Genomic DNA, 22,446 nt, shown 5'->3' on the forward strand with positions numbered 1-22,446 from the left:
ACAAACTGTGAAAACACAGCAAAGAAAACAGCTCAGATTATACATAACTACATTTTCAAATATAGAGCAGACAAAAAAAACCAATAAAACATGCAGTCCTGAACAGGGGCGGACTGACAACTCATGGGGCCCCTGGGCCATAGGGGATCATGGGGCCCCTATGTCCTTGCCCACATTCAAAAAAAGCCTATAAAAGGTACCAGAGGCATTTCATGGGTCCCCTTACTGACCCCTAGTGCTCGAATGGTTTGTCTGCCCCTGGTCCCAAAAGACTTTAAACCCCACCAAGTGCCAAGTCCAGGTGGTTTTACCCTTCTTTACTACAAATAGTTCCAACACTGTCTCAGTTGACCATTCCTAGAAGTCTACACACAAGACCACAAATTCCCACCAGATACACTTAGATCTGACTCAGTCTTCCAGTTACTGTCCTATTTCTCTCCTAAACATAGATCTAAAGCTCTTCTGAAATCTTTGCCAACCCCCTGTTACTTTTTATCCATCCGACTATTCACCCAGACCAAGTGGGTTCATCCCCAACAGAGAATCGAGAGATCACTACTAAGGTCTAAATGTTATCCCCATGACCCACTTCAGTGAAATCGCTACCATGATTCTCTCAACTGATGCTGAAAAAGCATTCAACGAAGTAAATTGAACATTATGCTACATTGAAAAGGTGCTAATCCCAAGCGCAATGAGGTTCCAGTAGATAAGTAAATAACCACAGTATTGGCAGCACCAACAACTCATCTGACCAGCAATGAGACATGAGCAAAAAACAACAAATAAGGAGCGCTCCCAACCCTATGGAAGACTATAGAGTCACAAGCCCAGGAATAGTTAAAATCAAAAATTCACTTTAATGTTGGGTTAAAAAGCATGACATGTAGGAGTGCCCAGATTGATACATCACCAAACCAGTGGAGAGGAGAAACACATATTCCCAGAGGCTGGAGGATGACACATAATCCTGGACCCAACAGTAGGTTGCTCAGCCCAGGAGCCTCAGGACAGTGGGAAGGGTGTGTAGATGGCAGTCGCTGGGATCACTGAGATGTCCGCTGGAAGTCACGTGTCCAAGATCTGTTATTATTCAGTAGATCAAAAAGATTATTATTCACAGAGTGCAGCGCTATCCTAAACCTATGATCAATACAATGAAAATATCAGTGAAAATGAAAAACAATGAGCCATGCCCCTGATGTCATCAAACAAATGACAAAATACGTTGGGCGGTGCCTAATGCGATGTCACCACACTTAGTGGCTGCCAGACAGAAGGAATCTATTGTCAATGAGATCGCTACAGCTTGTGATGCCTTTTCATCTTAAAGTTAATGACATATTGCACTGAGTATTTGCATTCTATATGTCTCCACTGATTGAAAGTGAAGTTGCCGCGGAGTCGAGGGTCAGAGTGCTGTTCCATCATCCATCCTGAATTGGTTTGGGGTTCATCTCTAAAGCGCTGTTGGCTTTTCAGCCAAATAGTTCCACTAAGCATTCAAACTCCTTTCAAACTACTTTCACCTGCACTGGATCTCTAGGGTGTTTCCCTTGAAGTTATCCCTACTGGAACAAAAGGTGTCTTCTCTTTGATTTTTTCTTTCTGCACTTTTGGGGACTTTGGTTATTTAACACTTGAGCATGAATAATTTGAAAAATTTGTTAATTTTCATTGTTATGTTCATTGTATTGATCATTGGTTTAGGATAGCACTTTGTAAATTGTACTCCTACCCTTTTGCCTCAGTCGGGATAAATTAATCTATCTCTGACGCCTTCCCTATGGCCAGTGGGATGAGACAGGACTAACATAAAAGGTCTACAGAATGGACATACTCAATATATAGTAGCTGGCTTTACAGATGATCAATTGTTCATCACCCAACCTGTGACCTCGCTATCAAACCTGTTTTCCAAATTTAGACCATATGGTGCACTCACTAACGTTAAAATTAGTCTACAAAAATCAGAAGCTCTAAACTTTAACACCCCAAACCATGACCTACAACATATATCCATAAACTTTCCATTCAAACAGGCAACCTGTAATATCAGATATCTATGCACACACCTAATGGGACTCCAGACTCTTCTCCTGGTTTGGATGGAACAGTTTTTAGAAATTAAAATTACTGCCTGGTTTCCTATACCTTCTCCAAGTCTTACCTGTTCACCAGCTGCCTGCTTTCTTCAAAACTATCCATGGCAGCTTCACCCACTTTTTATGGGTCCAAAAGCCCACTGACTACACCATTTCCTCCTCTCAAAGGTGAAGACCCTAAATTAATAGGCTTCCCCAATCCCCTGTTGTATCACAGAGCAATTCACAAATCCAGAGTTCTTGAATGGTGCAAAAATTATAATGCTAAATGATGGATACTCCTAGAACAATCTGTTGCTAGAATTCCTGTGCAACCTACCCTGTCTTGGAGGGAAAATTCCCACAGCATTATAAATACACTTCCTGTTTGGGACCACTCTGAAAGTTCTCCATCACTTAGGGAACCTCCTTTCCCTTTGCTGGCTTGTCAGAATCCACGTAATCAAAATGACCTACCTACCTAAATTGCTGGTTGTTTTCAGGGTATTGCCCATCCCTGTCCCCAACACTGTATTAAACACCCTACAACAGAATACGCTTAAATTAATTTGGGTTCACCATAAACATAGGCTCCAGGCCTCAACACTATATCATAGGCATCTCAGTGGAGATCTAGCAGTTGCCTCTATTTAATCCTTATAATTTGGCCACACAGATATTTCAGCTTGCTTGTCTCCATGCCACTTGTGAAGTCCAATATGGACCAGTCTAATTCATTTAATGTCCACCCGAGCAAAAAATCTCATACCCCTCCCTACATCACCTTCTCAATTGGGATTCAGTTAAATTCTCAGGCAACCCAATTTCCCCACACTTTCCACTATCAGAAATCCATGGCACTCCCTTCTTTTGCTCGGCCTAGGACAACCCTCTTGTATTCCATTGGTGGTGAATTAAAGGTACCAAATATGTATACAAATTTTCCTTTTCAGATGATTTAATGTCTCTCACCTATTTACGTGAACATTGGAAACTTCCTGATAAGGAAGCCTTCCATTACTGCCAAATTCAATTCTACCTTTCAAACTTGATCATTTGTTGCACTTCCTCAATGAAAAATGAACTGCCTTTGAAAATAGGTGTAGGACTAACCCCACTCTAAATAGGCCTCATATCTTTCCTTATACATCCCTGACTGAACCCCTTGGTCCTATCAAACGTGTGTGGAAAAATGGGAAAACAGCCTCCACATTTGATATGCAAACATGAAAATCTATCTAATCATCCACCTTGAAATCCTAGCATAATCTATTAGCTCAAAAATGTCTATAAACTGTTGTCCTGTTGGTACATGACCCTGGACAGCTAATCCACAATGATTCAGTGGCTGTACTGACTGGGGCACCTTATTACACATCCGGTGGACTTGCCCTATAGCTTCTCATTTCTGTACCAAAATGTACAATCTACTACATTCAATCCTACACACTACCTTGTCACCGAACCCCTGGGAAGTGCTCTTACACAAACCTATTTCCCATCTAAATAAAGCCCAGCGGTTTCTGGTGAGTCATGTCTTCCTGGTGGCCCAGCAAACCCTAGCCAAAGCCTTTAAATGCCCTTCAATACTTTTCACAGAAGTTAAACAGTGCCTCCTAGGCACCAAGGTTCATGAGAAATTCTCGACAATACCTACACTAAATATCTTGAAGTTTGGGACTCATGGATTAATGATATTGATCACTTGAATATTGATCATTCCCTCTTCTGTTTTTAATTAGAAGCATAAAACAAATATCTCACCTCCGACATTAGACCACACGGGATTACCCTCCTTCCCCCCACATGAATTGCATGCATGCATTCATCAGGTGGTAGTGCCTGCTGAACACATCAGAGGGTATAATTCCTGCCACAGCTACAGCATGTGTACAACCCCAGCCACTGCTTCTGCAGCTAAAAGGGGAAAATGAGCTCTGGAGAAAACAGGGCGCTTCCTTAGACTCTGTGCCTTTTCCCTTCCAAGGGCCATGATCTTTGCTATACTGTATGTGCAGTTATGCTGTGTTCTCCACAAACAGTATGACTAGGTATCTTTTCTGTCCCAGATCCCTTGAGTACCCCAACTGTAATCTGTGTACCTTAATTTCCCTCTGACCCTTGTGCAACTTAGTGTTCCTCATAGATACTGTTATCCCTGTGTTCCTGGAGCTCGCATCCCATTGCTATAATATACTCCTGTATTCCTGTGTCCCTATGGGTTGTGCACCTGGGCCTTGTATGTGTCTCCTATTAGTTTTCCATGCCTTGCCTGCCAGTAAGACCAGCACTCCAGTGCTGTACTATGTGTCTTCATAGTGAGTTCAGTTTTACGTGCTTTCCCAAAACCTTGTCTCTGTGCTTTCCTGTACCAGGTCAGCTGTAGCCTGCATGGATGCACTCTCCAAGCACACTGCCATCCAGTCTGCAGGCTGCTTGGAGGGTTCACAATCTGAAACCGTAGATGACAGTCCTCCCTTGTGACACATTTAAGATACAAAATGCCTAATATGCATGTATGGTACTCTATACGGAAATCTCAGACCACTTAGAGGGATTGCAAGAGACATAAAAACACTAGACAAATGTGCCCTACCAAAGGGACTCTATATTTCCAACCATTTGTCCAAGTGATATAATGGAACACAGGGCGTACATGCCAGTTATATTCCACTCATTAATTGAAATTCTATATAACTACCCAGGAAGTGATTAGATATCTATATATCCCCATCAATAAGTATTAAGGCTCTTGAATTCACTACAAATTCTGCATACTGTTTGCTGCTTGAGGTCACCACTTCTCTCTAGGTCTCTGTGGATCTGTTGACCGTATGGAGGGGATAAGTCCTTCTCCACAGGTGTAACAAGAATCAAAAAGTAATAAAAGGTTACACAGGCAAATCAGAAATAATAATAAACACAGGGATCTGGAAAGAATATGGTACAACAAACAACAGTTTCTTCAGAAGAGAAAGTGGTAGAAATCTGCAACAAAGGCTGCTAAAATTCTTGCAAAGATCACTCAGAGAGCAATGTGCTTTTCTTGTGGAAAAAGTTATGCCTTTCGAAGTTATGCTTTAAGCTGGTCACACACCAGTAAGGTTTGCCTTAGATTTGATCTGTTAAATCAGAATTTACCAATAACTATGTAGTGTCAGAGCCAAATCTGATCGAAAATTTGAAACACAAAGCCTAAACCATTGTAATATCAAGCCGTGATCTTCTCTACACTCTGACTTGTGTCTCCCAGCAATGTCTACATTTCTTGGAATTATTTAGGAGCCTTTCTTAGAATATGCAACACTATGACATTTCCATTCCATTAACAAGCACTCTCTCTTTGACACCGCTTCAGAGTTCACTGGCATGCAATATGTAATGAAGCATTGATTTTCAGAGATGATATGCTGTTTTCATTTGTAAGAAAAAGGTTCCTAACTACTCTTAACATAATAAATCTTCATTATTCTAACTATTTATCTATGAAAAGCTTGGTAATTGCCTTCACTTAGAAGAGATGCCAGGACTTTATACAAATTGAACAGTGGCAGAACTTAGGCATAAAATGGAAAACATAAAACAGTGCAGCGCTACAAATGAACATATCATATATGCTAATCCAATATATCTCATCCCTCATAAGAATATAGTACTGTGGTCACTCCCAGTAACATTTACAATACTAAGTCCTTGAGTGTCCTAAAAAGTGAAACACAACAAATCTTCATGCAGGTGCTCCAAACTGAGTGTGAATCCACAGTGACAGGGGTGCCCCCTCACCTTCCTGCCCAGGCCCCTCAGGACCAATGAGCTAAAAGTGCCTCTTTTTGCTCCTCCAAAACCGTGGAATCCTCCTCAACAATAGTGGTGGGACTCTCCTCCTCTGGTAGATAATACCTCCCGGTAATAGGACAGGTGCCTCTCCATAAACATCCCCAGTAAAGCAAAAAGATCCAACATAGTGCAAAACCGTTTACCGTATATACTCGAGTATAAGCCAACCCGAATATAAGCCGAGGTACCTAATTTTACCACAAAAAACTGGGAAAAACTATTGACTCGAGTATTAGCCGAGGGTGGGAACACCAGTGGGAAGAATCGTGCCTCATCATTGGTGTCAGCGGGAGGAATAGTGCCCCATCATTGGTGTCAGTGGGAGGAATAGTGCCCCATCATTGGTATCAGTGGGAGGAATAGTGCCCCATCATTGGTATCAGTGGGAGGAATAGTGCCCCATCATTGGTGTCAGTGGGAGGAATAGTGCCCCATCATTGGTGTCAGTGGGAGGAATAGCGCCCCATCATTGGTGTCAGTGGGAGGAATAGTGCCCCATCATTGGTATCAGTGGCAGGAATAGTGCCCCATCATTAGTATCAGTGGGGGGAATAGCACCCCATTATTGGTGTCAGTGGAATAGTGTCCTATCATTGGTGTCAGTGGGAGGAATAGTATCCCATCATTGGTGTCAGTGGGGGGGTGGAGGAATAGTGCCCCATCGTTGGTGTCAGCGGGGGGGAGGAAAAGTGCCCCATCGTTGGTGTCAGTGGGGGGGAGGAATAGTATCCCATGATTGGTGTCAGTGGGGGGTGGAATAGTGCTCCATGATTGGTGTCAGTGGGGGGTGGAATAGTGCCCCATCATTGGTGTCAGTGGGGGGGGGGAGGAATAGTGCCCAATCGTTGGTGTCAGTGGGGGGGAGGAAAAGTGCCCCATCGTTGGTGTCAGTGGGAGGAATAATGCCCCATCATTGGTATCAGTGACACCAATGATGGGGCACTATTCCTCCCACTGACACTTGCTGACCCCTGTTCCAGTATGGTGCTGCTGCAGCCAGCATATGTGGTTGCAGCAGCACCTAAGCACGGCACACTTACCTGCATCTCCTTCACTCAATTTTCGCGGGGCCGCTCAGCTCTGCCTCCTCGCCGGTGATTGGCCGCCTGTGTGCCTTTCCTGAGCTACAGTTCTGGCGGCCAATCACCGGTGAGAAGGCGGAGCCGAGCAGCCGCGCGAACATCCAGTGGACGAACCGAATGAAGGAGCAGCCGCGCTTCCTGGACCGGATCGTCGTGGGACCGGAGCCAGGTAAGAGACAGCAGCCCCCTGCCCACCCCTGTACTTACCGTAGTTTCCCTTCTGTTGGAAGGGGGGGGGGAGCCATCTGCAGACGTTGACTCGAGTATAAGCCGAGGGGGCCGTTTTTCAGCACAAAAAATGTGCTGAAAAACTCGGCTTATACTCGAGTATATACAGTAACTTTATTGCAAAACACACCATAGGTGTACTGTCTGTGTGGATCCTAATAGGGTGCACCAAGATGGCACCTACGCCAGATATAACATCACTGCGCGGTCCGTTTAAGCCCCTCCTACTGGCGTATCTACGCGTTACATCACCATTGGTGCACGTGACTTCCTCAGGATATCCTGAGGAAGTCACGTGCACACAGACAGTACACCTATGGTGTGGTGTAGCAAAACGCTGATGATTAGCTGCATAAATGTGAGTAGACAACTGTAGTGTGGTTTGCAATAAAGTTAAACGGTTTTACACTATGTTGGATCTTTTTGCTTTACTGGGGATGTTTATGGAGAGGCACCTGTCCTAGTACCGGGAGGTATTATCTACCAGAGGAGGAGAGTCCCACCACTATTGTTGAGGAGGATTCCACAGTTTTGGAGGAGCAAAAAGAGGCACTTTTAGCTCATTGGTCCTGAGGGGCCTGGGCAGGAAGGTGAGGGGGCACCCCTGTCACTGTGGATTCACACTTAGTTTGGAGCACCTGCATGAAGATTTGTTGTGTTTCACTTATTAGGACACTCAAGGACTTAGTATTGTAAATGTTACTGGGAGTGACCACAGTACTATATTTTTATAAGGGATGAGATATATTGGATTAGCATATATCATATGTTCATTTGTAGCGCTGCACTGTTTTATGTTTTCCATTTTCTGACTGTGTTTGGTGTCTGGGTTGTGGCACTTAAGTGCTGGCTGCTTAGCATTTTAATGTTATAATAGCGCAGGGGGTACTACATATCAAAGAACTTGGGCATAATATATCCCTTGTGCCTTTTTATAAAGCAATAAAAGTCTGCCCTTCAGTGATTGGCATTTCTTGTTCTTTTGGGTACTAATAGAGTTCATGCTCTCTGGAAGAGTCTAGTATGAAGGACTGTAATAGTATAAATAGGAAACTGATTTATTGAGGACTCAGATAAACATATACGGTACTTTCACCTAGCAGTATTCAATCTTTGGACAGCCAATCATAATATATAAGTTCGAAACTGATGCTCAGGAGCCTAACGATCTGAGAATTCTTGTGGAGAAAGCTCCCCACTTGACAACTTGGTTCAGCCCCTAGGCTTTAGAGCGAGGTTTGGCAAGCCATCGATCACAATCTACCCACTGACCACAGGCAGCCGACTGGTAGATCACAAACACAGACCTGCTTTGCTGGTCCTTCCCCCCAGCCTCCACCGTTTTCATCTTCATTGCAGAGTAGAGGGCGGGAGGCAGCATTGTACTGGATAGAGGGTGGGAGCGGGAACTGCTTCAGTTAGCCTTTCCAGTTAATCAGCAGGAGATTGGTTGCTAGGATACTGGGTGGACGTAGCAACCAGTCACCAGCTTGTTAATGTTAACTCAGAAAGTTAACTCTGACAGCTCCCGTACCTACCTTCCATCTAGTACTGTGCTGCCTCTGCTCTGCTGTACACTTCATCTTCCATGCATGGGGGCTGGGGGAATTAGTAGTTTACAAGAGGTATCTTTGAAGGAAGATACGATGTTTGTGATTTCATTCAGCTCACAGGAAGTGACAAGAACACTGCATTTCTGCCAAGATAAACAGCAATTCTCTGTACTTGATGAAAAATAAAAATCAGTGCAGCCACCATATCTAACAACTAGTAAGTTAGCGGGATGGCATTAAATGCCACTAAAATTAAGGGCAATGTTACCCACCTACTCCTCTCTATGCTGGAGAGAATGTGGGGAGAAAGCATCCCATACCCACATATGGTGGCATTGCCCACGTATCCAGTGAGTTGTTACGGTTAACAGCTATAATACAAAGTTCTGTGATTGAATCCAACCTGCGGATTGTGCTCTTTCATTGTACAACCAAACCAACTGGCTGATATAAATGGGCTATCACTCTGCACATACTAAATACAGCCAAATCTCTTATCCTTGCATTCTGGGGGTAAACCACAGTTCCTTCTATTCCCCAATGGCTTCGTAAGATTGATGCCATCTGTCTCATGGAGAAATTTGCACACATTTAAAAGCGCTAGTAAACTGCACGTGTCATAATTACATTGCATCCTAGCACATTATGAAGGACTTACTTTAAAATGGAGCCCTCCAGCGGCACGCTGTCACTGCTGCAGAAGCTTCTATCTTCACCTGGTCTTCCTTTTGGGTTCACAAGCTCTGACCGTCTGACTGGCCGAGCCACGATGGCATCACTCCCACGCATGCGAGCAGAAGTCCACGGCACAGTGCTCTAAAGGAACGGCACGGCTATGCCGTTCCTTCAAAGTGCATACGCCGGCTGTCAAAAGACATTTAGGAGATATTCATTTTACCTACAGGTAAGCTTTATTATAAGCTTACCTGTAAGTAAAAATAATAATCCGGCGTTTACTACCATTTTAACACCTGGGTGGCACACCAAGATATGGGCCTGTTGGTTCGAGTTTAAAACTACTGTTTAGTATTTAGACATCTCCTACTCTCACACATTGGAACAGCAACCAGGGATCATTTCACCATCTTAAACTGTATGCTCACCATTGTCATCTGTTCCTTACCCCTCCCTCTTCTCCATCCTTTGTTTCTCTTTTCTCCTTTATCTTCCTCCTTTCTCTCGCTTGTTCCGTTTTAGTTCATACAAAAGTTCTAATTGTTGAGTGCCCGTAGGCATTATTATGCTTCTAAGGTTCTTTAAAAGAAGTCTTTTGATTGTCGCTACGGATATGATATTGCCTTTGACTAGCTTTGTCAAATATTCTGTACCGCTTGGATTATCCAGTTGTTTTTTGTAGCTTTCAAATCATTCTTGCACTGCTTTGTCATCTGTAAACCTTCTATAACTTCTATAATAAAAATATATTAAACAAACCAAAAAAACTAGTAAGGTGCGGCATAAAACATTTTTGTTTTGGGGTTTGGGAGTATTTCAAAGTGTGGCAGCTCTCCAGATTGTGTTTCTATGTTGTTACCCACACCCTGGTGGAGACTACAGGCAACAGTGCCAACACATATTACTATACATAGGCATTGTCAATCAATGTCCCCATCAGGATGGTGGTGCAGAACACAGAGCAATGATGTGCACCTTATGCTGCACATGCAGAAAAGAAAAGGCTGGAAAGAGATCAGTAGCACTAAGATGAAATTCTGAAGATGAACCCTATTTTATTAAAAGATTACTAAATGTCATTCAGGGTTTAGATTTACTTTATTGAAAAATTTATGAAAACCTCACCAGAACACCATATCATAGGAAAGTGAAGTGAACTCTGAAATGTATCCACTTTACAGAAGAATTAAACTGGAGGAAATAAAATAAAATAAAACAATGTGTGCTATCAAACTTGTGAATGAGCTAATAAAATAGAGCCACTGCAATAACACTTAAAAGGTGATCCCACACTTAAAACATAAAACATATACAGTATATATAGTGTTGCTCTAACTCATATATACATAATAGTCCATAAAAAGTTCAAATGTGATAGTTGAATCAAAATATGAAATATAAATTAGAAAAAATTATAGGAAAATAATTTTTTGAATTCATATTTCATATTTTGATTGAACTATCACTTTTGAACTTTTTATGCACTATTATGTATTTATGAGTTAGCACAACACTATTTATGTATGTAAGCTGGAAGATATATAATCCTGCCAAAATTTACTTAAATGATTTTGGTAAACCTATAAGCCAGTTCACACCAGAAATGCATTCCTGTGCAATTCAGTGTGATATGTTTTTCAGTCCATTCATTTGAATGGGCTAAAATCACACTGGATGGCACCAAAAGTAGTGCCTGATCTACTTTTAAAAACACGATGTAACTAGATTGCATAGTATTACAGTACCATGTGATCCAGTGAAGGCAAACACACTGCGTTTGTAATCTGCATTCGGGGTGTTATTGGAATTACATTGACACCCACAGCAGAACGCACACCCAGTGCATTTTGAATGTGGTGCAGGAAGCATGTAACCCAGGTGTGTGTACACTTATGTAAGTGCACAGTGATCATATGTACGTACAGAGGTACATCTGGCACTTAAATCTGGCCTTTGCCTACTTTATAAATGCACCTTGTGCTTAAGACTAAATGGGTTTTATACTGCAACTCCTATAACTGCTCCTGGGTCCCAAGCCTAAGTGGGTCCTGTTCTGCTAAGTGTAAAACTATATATACTGTATGTCTTAGTGTTGTTCTGCTATAAATGTACTTGGGACCAAAGACTGAGTGGTACCTGTTCAGTTACCTGCATACCTATACATTGGTCCCAAGGCTGTGTGAGAACTGTGCTATAACCTTTACAACTGTGCCTGGGTCCAGAAAATTGGAACTGTGACCCTTACGGTGGTGGTAAACAACCACTTAAAACTTGTACCTACTGGTAAGCTTACAATAAAGCTTAAAGGTAGTTGTCGTGAATATCCCCTTCATGGTATATTGTACCATGGATCCTGGATGGAAATTTGGCCCACTGCTGGATAGGGACCCATGCTGTTATTTATTTGTTTTACAATATTGGGGTGAAGTGGAGACCACTTTGTAGCTGATATGAAAACTCATCAAGGTACAGGTAGGATGTAGCACTTTTTTGTAAATTGAAACTTAAAGTTAAGCTAAACTAAAATTCTATTTAAGTATACTCTCTTAACTTATCCTTCTTCGAATCTCCAAATTCCTTCTTTTTTTTTTGCTATTATCTGTCTTCCTGTTGGAGTATGACTTTGTTCATTGTGCAGGGTCCCACTGTATATAGGAACTTAGCCACCCTCTCTTGCATACTCCCGAGCTGGTCTAACGAGTATGGACTATGGGATTTGTAGTGTGCACAAAGATGTGCACATGACTGCAACTAACATGCACTACTTGTTTCAAACAAACAGAATTAAGAGAGAAGGGGGGCCTCGAAAGAACAAGAAGGCAGAAAAACACAGAAAAGATTTAATGAAAAATAGATTACAGAGCCATTAAGTACTGGATATGTAAGGATTATTTTTAGAGAATAATGATACATTTGGGGCCAGTCATGCACCTCGCTAATGGTATGGAATGATGGATAAGTATCTACCTGTATTTCTCAGCATTGAGGACACCATTGATCCTAACCAAATATTCAACTGCATTTGCAGAAATGTAGCCTCAAACTTGCAAGGTAGTTCATTATTGTACCTCTTTATGGTATCACTCTCCAGCCCTTCTGTGAACTGCCTTGTCATACAGCCAATTATTTAACATTTCCACATTCCATTATTCAATCCATAGTACTTGCTGCCATTTTTATGCACCCCAGTTCCTATGTTTTCGTGCATAGTTGAGTCACTTAGCCTTGTTTCCATGTCAGAGGTATGGCCCAGATATTGCCCAGTTCTTCATGCTTCTTCAAAAAAGCTTGAACAGCACATCTTGAAACCCCAATCTGCATGGAAATCTTTGCTTGGGTGAGACCTTGCTGATGCAGTATAACTACCTTATGTCTTGTTGCTGTGCGCAGACTTTCCATGGTGAGTGACGGCCTGTGACATTAAACTGTCTTCCACAGCCTCACCTTACTAGCAGAGTATGGCTGTTCCTCACCAAGCCTCCTACACAGCTGTTTCAGTTAATGACTGTGTTTCAACCTACATATGAATTTGATGATCATTAATCATATAACGTGACTCTAATCCTACAAAATCTCTAACTTTGTGCAAGTGTAAGAATTGATGTTGTTTTGAAGCCAAAGGGTAGGCACGCCAAATATTGATTTTATTTAAATTTTTCCTCTGTTCACTCACATTGCATTTTGTAAATTGATAAAAATAAACAATTAATATATGTATTATTGCACAGGTGTGTGTGTGTGTGTGTGTATGGACGGTGTTCAGCATAGATGAGTACACCTCTTTTGAAAAGAAAGATTTTAAAGGATAAGTAAGATTTTAAAAGTAAGATTTTAAAGGATAAGTTCACCTTCGGAACATGTTACGTGTTCCACCCATTTTTAGGGTGGAACACATAACATGTTCCCATAGCCACAGGCGCGCCTGCCGCTCCCCCTCCCTCTGACAGATAGTACTATCTCTCAGATTTGAAAACAGCGCGGCTGTGCGGGGCTCTGCCCACACGGCTGTATCACTCATTCACAGTGTTCTGTGAATGAGTGCCTACAAGTCCCGACAGCCTTAGTGGCTGTTGGCTTGTAGTTTTCAATGAACCGGATGGTAGTCCATTGAAGCTTCCTGTCAGTATATCAGCTTGACAGTACATCCTGTATGGCAAGCAGATATGCTGGCAGGTCTGCAGGAGACCTGCATGGCATCAGTGATCTACTGATCGCTGGTCCAATGTTTCCAGGCTCCTTTGGACAAAAATAATAAATGCACATTTTTTTACCTGAAAAAAATGTGCATTTATTATTTTTGTCCAAAAGGTGAACTTATCCTTTAACTGCTTCCCGACCGCCCTATAGCAGAAATACTGCTACAGGGCGGCACGTGTGCGCAAAATCACGTATATATGCGTGATTTTGCATTTCCGGGCAGCACTGATCACTGTATTGGTGTCACTGAGGATGTCAGTGACACCAAGTCAGTTCTCCCCAGTGTCAGTATGTCCACCGCAGTCTTGCTATAAGTCGTTGATCACTGCCATTACTAGTAAAAAGTCCCACCGCCATTTGAAAACGCTGTAACTTTCACATAAACCAATTAATTTACATGTATTGGGGTTTTTGTTAGCAAAGACATGTACAGACAGAATACATTTTGGCCTAAATTTATGACAAAATTTTATTTTTAAAATGTTGTTTTTTTCTCAAACGTTTCGGGCTTTTTTTTATAGCGCAAAAAATAAAATGCCACCAAAAGGAATCTCAATTCGTGGGAAAATAAGGACATACATTTAATTTGGGTGCAGCGTTGCATGACTGCACTATTGTCAGTTAAAGTAACGCAGCGCCATAACGCAAAAAACGGCCTGGTCAGGAAGAGGGGTAAATCCTCAGGAGGGCAAGTGGTTAATCAATATCTCATTGAACACAGGAACGATTTCCAAAATTTTGACAAAATTGAGTTTTATAGAACATTTCTTTAGCTCATTACATGAAAGTAAGGTTAATAATATAGCTTAGATTACAAAATCTTCAATTTTACTCAAATTAGTTAATGCACTAATGAATACACCCTACAACAAAAACTACTACATCTAGTATTTTGAATGACCTCCATGATTTGTAAGGACAAGACCAAGTCTTCTAGGCATGGAATGAACAAGTTGGCGACATGTTGCAACATCTATCTTTTTCCATTCTTCAAGAACGACCTCTTTTAGAGCCTGGATGCTGAATGGAGAGTGATGCTCAACTCTCTTCAGAATCCCCTATAGGTGCTCAATTAGGTTCAGATCAGGAGACATACTTGGCCATTGACTCACTTTCACTCCGTTCTTCTTCAGAAATGTAACAGTGGCCTTAGATGTGTGGTTTGGATCATTGTCATGTTGGAAAAATGCACGAGGACCAAGGGCACGGAATGATGGAAGCATCTTCTATTTCAATATAACGCAGTACATCTGTGAATTCATGATACCATCAATGAAATGCAGCTCCCCGACACCAGCAGCACTCATGCAGCCCCACAGAAGGACACTGCCACCACCATGTTTCACTGTATGCACCATGCATTTTTCTTTGTACTCCTCACCTTTGTGACGGCATACAGTTTTGAAGCCAGAGTACAGAGTCCCAGTATTCTTCTTCTTTTTCAACATGGGCCCTGGCAAATTCTAGGCAGGCTTTTTTTGTGCATGGGCTTTAGGAGAGGCTTCCTTCGTGGACGACACCCATGCAAGCCATTCCTCTGCAGTGCATGCCGTATTGCGTCAAACAATCAAAAATTTGTCTTTCTACTTCTTTAGCTAACTGCAAGGAACTTGCATGCCATTTTCTTCAACCCTTTTCATCAGAAGATGCTCCAGTTGAGGTGCTAACTGCCATGGAGGCCTGGACGTCTTTGTGAGATGGTTGCAGTTCAATCTTTGTAAAAGTTTTGTATCACTTTTGCTACAGTATTCTGACTGATAAGTAAAGCTTTGCTGATCTTCTTGTAGCCTTCACCTGACAGCATAAAATGGGAAGGGGTTTTCTTTGTAAAGTAACGCCCTTTTATAATCAACTGTCTGCTGGACACCTGTTTAATGAATAATTAGACCCACCTGTAGTTGAATTAGGAACCTAAGACTTTCATTGAGGTGTATTCATTTTTGCAACATGGTTTTGAATGAATTTGTTAGGAAAAATACTTTTTTAACAAATACTATTTGCAATCAATGGTCCATATTTGTGGGAGTATTTTGTAGTATAGTGTTTCATAGAAAATTAAAGGTTTACTGACAAATCTGTTGGGGTGTACTCATTTATGCTGAGCACTGTGTGTGTGTGTATATATATATGTATATATTTATGAAGAAAATTATCCTGAAGGTCTTAAGCTGTTGTGGAAATACATTCAACTTTCACTTACTCTCTAGGTATAGCGATCTGCTTTTGCGTTGTCGGGAACTTGACTCCTGGACTCAAGATCTCTGTCTCCCAAGTGTCGTCTGGATATCAGGCTTCTTCAACCCCCAGTCCTTCCTCACAGGTAGGGAGCACATCACAACTCATTAGTAATTTACTGCTACAGTAATTTTTATAATTACTGCCAGGAGGCCTCATTAAATTTGATCTAATGAATAAATATTGTATTTTTCAACATGATTACTAGAACAGCTTAAACTGTGCGCCATAAACAATTATTTCCCTACACGTTTATCATACTTGAATGCAAGTTTGCCATTTTAGAATATATTTATCAAGTGATGGATACATATTTTATTGTACTCCAGGATATTAGATATGACAATTAAGGGGATGGAACAGAGCTGAACTTCTGTAATAATGAAATTTTATGCACAAGTGGTTTTGTTTTTAAGACAAATAAAATACTGAATTGAATTTTTAACAAAATTTACTTTGTAAGAACTCCAGAAAAATGCAAAAGCTTAAATTTTCCCTAATATATACCTTCAGTTAAAGTGTAAAACAAAAAGTCATATTGTTAGACAAATACAAGAGTATTTTCAATATACAGTATATTGTACTAAAAACAACCCTGACATTGAATTTTTCAGCGAGTTTCACATGAGAGCTTTAAAATAAAATGTAATTGATAAAAGGCAGTGGGTACAGGGAAAGGTAAAAGGCTGGGGGTGAGGAGAATAGAACATTTTTCCTAAAACTGAAGTTCAGACATATATAAAAAATGTGTTCTCTAATTCAGCTTTGCATTGATCACATTTTAAAACCACATTCTACTGGTATAAGGTCCTGCGTGCCCTACTCCTACTGCCATGTTATGGGTACTTTTGTAATTTTTTTCTATGTTTTTATTTTTTGAAGACTGTTGTTTTTTTATTATGGACCTCTTTCAAAAAAACTCCAGTAAGCTCTACTCAGAACAAAATCAAGGCACAGCCCCATGTGTCAGAAAAGTGCTACTGAACACCAGAGTACAAGCACTCTAAAATTTAGGGGAGAGCAGAGTGATGAGCTCATTGATCCGAAGATGCTCCATTGACTAGCCAGCAGGCTCAGGAGAGGGGATGTGACCAGGAAATCAGCAGCCACTTAACTATAGTTACCTATCATATCGGTCAGCACTGTTATGAAAATTTGCTAGGGATGTTGAATTGTGCAAAAAGGAACGCCTACAGCAAAATAAATGTAAGGTAGGTATATACTGTAAATGGAGCACAAATATGAAACTGTGAAATTCTGAATTATGTGTTAACGAGATTATTATGTCATTTAAAAACACAGCAAATGAAGCGCAGGCACCTACAAATACTTGCAGCAGGCTCCAAACTATGGCACATTATGGCTGAAGCTTCTTTCTGCAAAACTTCTGCACTTTTGAGCTTATCTGCCCCTTTATGCTTCCTGCACATTGTTATTGTCCAGTAAAAATGCATGAGTAGAGGTGCTTATAGTTGAAACTGTATTTCAAAACGTTCAGTAGATCCAGAATCTTTAACCAAATCTTGACTTTTCCTGTAAACAGTTTGCCCCACTTCTCGTGTCTCCTGGACCCCCCTTTTAGTTATTGGTGCTGCTCACCATATTAAAGAACAAGGAGCCTCAGAAAATGGGAGGGAGAAGTAAAGCTTGAAGTTCACATTGTAATTTACATAAAACTTCAGCTGCACATATGCTATATTGCCAAAAGTATTGGGATGCCTGCCTTTACATGCACATGAACGTTAACAGCATCCCAGTCTTAGACTGTAGGGTTCAATATTGCGTTGGCCCACCCTTTGCAGCTATAACAGCTTCAACTCTTCTGGGAAGGCTGTCCACAAGGTTTAGGAGTGTGTCTATGGGAATGTTTGACCATTCTTCCAGAAGCGCATTTGTGAGGTCAGGCACTGATGCCGGATGAGAAGGCCTGGCTTGCAGTCTCCGCTCTAATTCATCTCAAAGGTGTTCTATCAGGTTGAGGTCAGGACTCTAGGTTGGAGGAACTTGACTGGCCTGCACAAACTCGCTCATCCATGTCTTTATGGACCTTGCTTTGTGCACTAGTGCGCAGTCATGTTGGAACAGGAAAGGGCCATCCCCAAACTGTTTTCACAAAGTTGGGAGCATGAAAATGTCTTGATATGCTAACGTCTAACGTATGACTTCTACGCACTGTGCACTTCAGCATGTGCTGACCCCGCTCTGTCATTTTACGTGGCCCTCTACTTTGTGGCTGAGTTTCTGTTGTTCCCAGTTGCTTCCACTTTGTTATAATACCACTAAGGTTCCTTTCACATTTGCGGCCCGTTTAGAGGATCCGCTTGCTCAGCGGGGGGTTCTCTCGGCTGATCCCCACTAAGACCCCACAGATCTGTGTCTGCTCCGCTGCTGCAGAGAAGACACAGAGCAGCTCGCTCTCCTCAGTGGGTGTTTGAATGAAAAGAAACCGCCTGTCTGTTTCCATCTGACCTGATCCAATGGACAGAAGGGGAATTGGATTGTGTCCACTTGAAAACCAGCAGGTAGACCCGATCAGAACTTCCATGTGAAAGAGGCCTTACAGTTGACCGTGGAATATTTAGTAGCAAGGACATTTCACAGATGGACGTATTGCACAAGTGGCAACCTATCACGGTATCACGCTTGAATTCACTGAGCTTCTGAGAGCAACCCATTCTTTCACAAATGTTTGTAGAAGCAGTCTGCATGCCTAGGTGCTTTTGTTTTTTTTACACTTGTGGCCATGGAGGTGATTGGAACACCTGAGTCCAATGATTTGGAGGGATGTCCCAATACTTTTGGCAATATATTGTATCTCTGGATCTAGGGATCATTTGGACATTCAGTTTTCACTGAAGGTAAACCCTACATACTGTATGCATTTATTTTAATTATTTGCAAAATATTTTTATTGCTACTTGTATGAATATTAACAGCCACATAGCATTGGACCTAAATTGCTGGTTGGCCCCATGACAATTGAATGGTCTATGACAGCTCCAATTAGACCCTCAGTGCTGGGGTTTGGGGTGCAGGGGATTACATCCTTTGTGTCTTTCCCCTTTGATTGTCAGGGTACTATTTCATCATTCTTATCAGTTATTAGGTTTGGGGTCCAGTTATTGGTTAGGTTAAGAATTAGCCTCAAAAATAGTTAGAGTTGGGTTAGGTGAAGAGTTATATTCTTGGGGTTAGATTCAGCGTTAGTCATATGTATCGTGGTTGACTAACTTTAGTGATCAGAGTTTATTTTAGAATCTAGTAAGGGCAAATTGTCAATTTTAAATTTTCAGTACAGAAAACATTTGCTATGATAACCGAGTTTGTGTGGTTTTCATGTACAGCTTTTGATGGTTCCAAAAGTTCCTGCATCCAAAGTTACCTTGCTAAATAACGTATAACGCTGAAGAACTACAAGCTATCTACCTCTAGGTGAAGTGTGTTGGGCTAGCTGTGACTTTTCAAGTGCTACCAACCCACAACCTAGCACACCACTGTACTGCTTTATATAAATATATATATATTATATGTGTGTGTATGTATATACAGTATATTTCCTAAATAATGATTCAAGAGGAAGTGCTTAAAGAATTCTGAAGATTTCTTTAGTTGGACTGCCTCAGTTACATTTAGATTGCATAATGAATTGTATGCATGCTGGAAATGAGCTCATTTACTACTATACTGCTTTATTTCACTCGTGCCATTTATCCAACTAGGAAACATACATTTATGTGAATATCATATCTTCCAAAGTGGTGTTTAGCTGTGTGGTTACAGATGCTGAGTGATTGTAAAAAGAACCAAATTGAGAATGATGTTATTCAACTAAAAACAATTCTTGCAGCTGTCATGCAAAGTTTAGCTCGGAAAAATGAATGGCCCCTAGATAAAATGCATCTTACAGTGGATGTAATGAAGAAATATAAGGAGGAATTCTCCCAGCCTGCTAGAGAAGGAGCGTACATACATGGACTGTACTTAGAAGGTAGGTGCAAGGCCGTCTCTATGTATCAAGCTCCAGCTTGCTGTGCCACTGTTCCAGTTTGGTCACTACAAGGTGCAGGGTAATTGTAGTTCATTCAGATCATTAAAGGATAGGTTTACCTTTGTAAACTTGTTACATTACATCCATATTTAGGCATCTGCCTGCCCCCCTCCGATCCCCCCCCCTCTGCAACAGCCAGCCAGGGATCTTCTCTCCACATCCAATGTCACAATTTGAAAAGACCACGGTCATTCAGGGCTCCGCCCACATGGTCGTGTCATTCATTTACTGAGTTCTGTGAATTAATTAACTACAAGTACTGTAAGCTTTCGTGGCTGACAGCTTGTAGTTCTCCATGAGCTAGCAGGGAGCACTCTAGGTAGTTCATTGATCTTACTGTCGTTCAGTAACTGCCTGTATCAGAGGTATGGGCAGACAGTTACATGGACAGTGTGCAGGAGCCTTACACTGCAATGCAATGCTGCGTGCAATGCTTTCCAGGCCCCTAAAAAAATTATTATTAAATGCACATATTTATCTGCCAAAAATGTGCATTTATAATTTGTCTTTTCAAAAGGACTTATCCTTTAAAGGGAATTTCAAAACCACTCAACATTGCCCCTGCTAGAGGCTACCTATCTGGCTCCTGAACTATTAGCTCTAAGGCACTATTCACATGGATGTTTTTACCATGCTGCCAATACCAAGGACACTTGTGCGACTGCTGCCTTAGGCAGTCACATCAGTCTCAATGAAGCCCAATGTTCAACTCCAGTACCACAGAACCAGCATAGAACCTGTGACTTTGAGAAACTTCAGATGGAAGTTTACAATCTCTAACATGCATTTTGCTCTGCAACTAATCCTTTTTAAATGCACGCACATCCCAACAGTGGTTACACACCAACATAGAAAGTCTTTGAAATACACCACTTTGCTTGCTTTTATCTGGCCCTTGAGGCACTATTTAATCCACTGATACCAACAATATGGCATAATTCCCCCCACTGATACCAAATAAGGGGCACAATTCATCTCAATGACACCAACAATGGGACACAATTCATCTCAATGGCACCACTGATGGGAAACAATTTCTCCCAATGACACCAACAATAGGGCCCATGACACCAATGATGGGGCCCAATTCTTCTCACTGACACCATCGATGGGGCACAATTTCTCCCAATGGTAACAAAGATGGTGTCCATTTTTTTCCCATTAACGTCATGACCTGTTGTACTCCTGCTGCCACAGTCCAGCCCTCCTACATTCTGAAGGACAGTAAACTGGCTCTTTGTTTAGAAAGTTTGGAGACCCCTGAAATACAATGAACACGACATAATGCAAATTGTTTTAGTTTTGACATAATACGGTCATATTTGGGAAGGCATTTAGACAGTCTTCAAGTTCAGTAATTTAAACCTAAAAACTTAACTAAACCTCTTAGAAAACTGCAAGCAGGCAGATCTCTGTTGCATTAGAGACATGCTATGTCTTCTGCAATAATACACACTCACCTGCTTGCTTGCAGTTTTCTATTGAATGTGCAAACTTAGCTGCACCTGAACAGCTCAATATGCATTCCTGGAAGACTCCAGCTGTGCCGCAAAGACTGACTCCTGTGCACATCCACGGGTTGAGGTCAACCCCCGTTGGCCAATCAAGAGGCCAAAAACTGCTCAACCCAGAGAGGTGACAGTGGCTGGCGAGAGATGTAACTATTGTATTTCTACAAAGTAGAAGTGAGTATATTGGAGATTTCAGTTCTGGTTAAGACTTCCTTATTTTTTGCAGAGCTCAAGGCTTAGATTTCATGACACAAGCTTGGTCTAGAGACAGTAAATATCTTTGTGGAATACAATTGTCCATGACTACAGTCAGTGCTCAGTGTATCTTGGAAATTATTATATAGCTGATTTAGTAGCAAAGTCCACATTCATCAGTGAGATCTATTGATTGTGATTTCATTTATGTTCTCAGGAGCACAAAGGTAATCCCCATTGTCATGGCTGAAATGTTCCATTATTATGAAATAATAAATATCACAAGTTTGTAATACAGTATGTAATGAAGGTAGGTTCTGTCCTATAAACGTGGCAGATGGACTCTAGCTAATTGCTGAGGACAACCCCAGACACTTTCCTCCACTATTTAAAAATGATGCCGTGCTCTCACATCACCTCATTAGATTTGTCCACTGTGACCGCATTTGGTGCAGCAGTGTGGGGAAATAGGTCATTTAAATTGATCCTTATTAATCCCCATTTCACGCTATTTGTATTTACCTTTCTATACTGCTGTAGAAGATGTATTGAAGGCACCTATTCCTTTAACCATTTGACGTTGTGACGCAAACATAAGAGTGCTGACTGATGTGCAGTTGGTCTCGTGGTATGACTTCTAAGCTCAATGTTCCTTTCCTATGATGAGGATTGGATAAGCTAGCAGCACCTGAGTGATATACTGTTAGAGACTGATAGATGTTAAAAAGCACTGGTGACCTTTTATTATCTTCAGTTTCCTATACCAGACTGGTTTGGAAGAGAGGGGGATGACAGGAA

The 22,446-nt window shown here is 41.5% G+C and overlaps 1 protein-coding gene across 1 annotated transcript in view; it reads left to right on the forward strand.

Moving 5' to 3' along the window:
• The window catches only part of LOC149451620 (dynein axonemal heavy chain 11-like), a 590,344-nt gene that overhangs the window by 566,708 nt on the left and 1,190 nt on the right, over nt 1-22,446 (forward strand). The window contains exons 69-70 of the mRNA XM_089690376.1: nt 15,867-15,979; nt 19,742-19,882. Of these exons, the coding sequence (XP_089546502.1) occupies nt 15,867-15,979; nt 19,742-19,882 (254 nt within the window). The remainder of the gene's footprint in view (nt 1-15,866; nt 15,980-19,741; nt 19,883-22,446) is intronic.

The sequence above is a fragment of the Staurois parvus genome, unplaced genomic scaffold (assembly GCF_062004578.1).
Source record: "Staurois parvus isolate SC_StPar_1 unplaced genomic scaffold, SC_StPar_1.0 ptg000530l, whole genome shotgun sequence".
NCBI lineage: Eukaryota > Metazoa > Chordata > Amphibia > Anura > Ranidae > Staurois > Staurois parvus.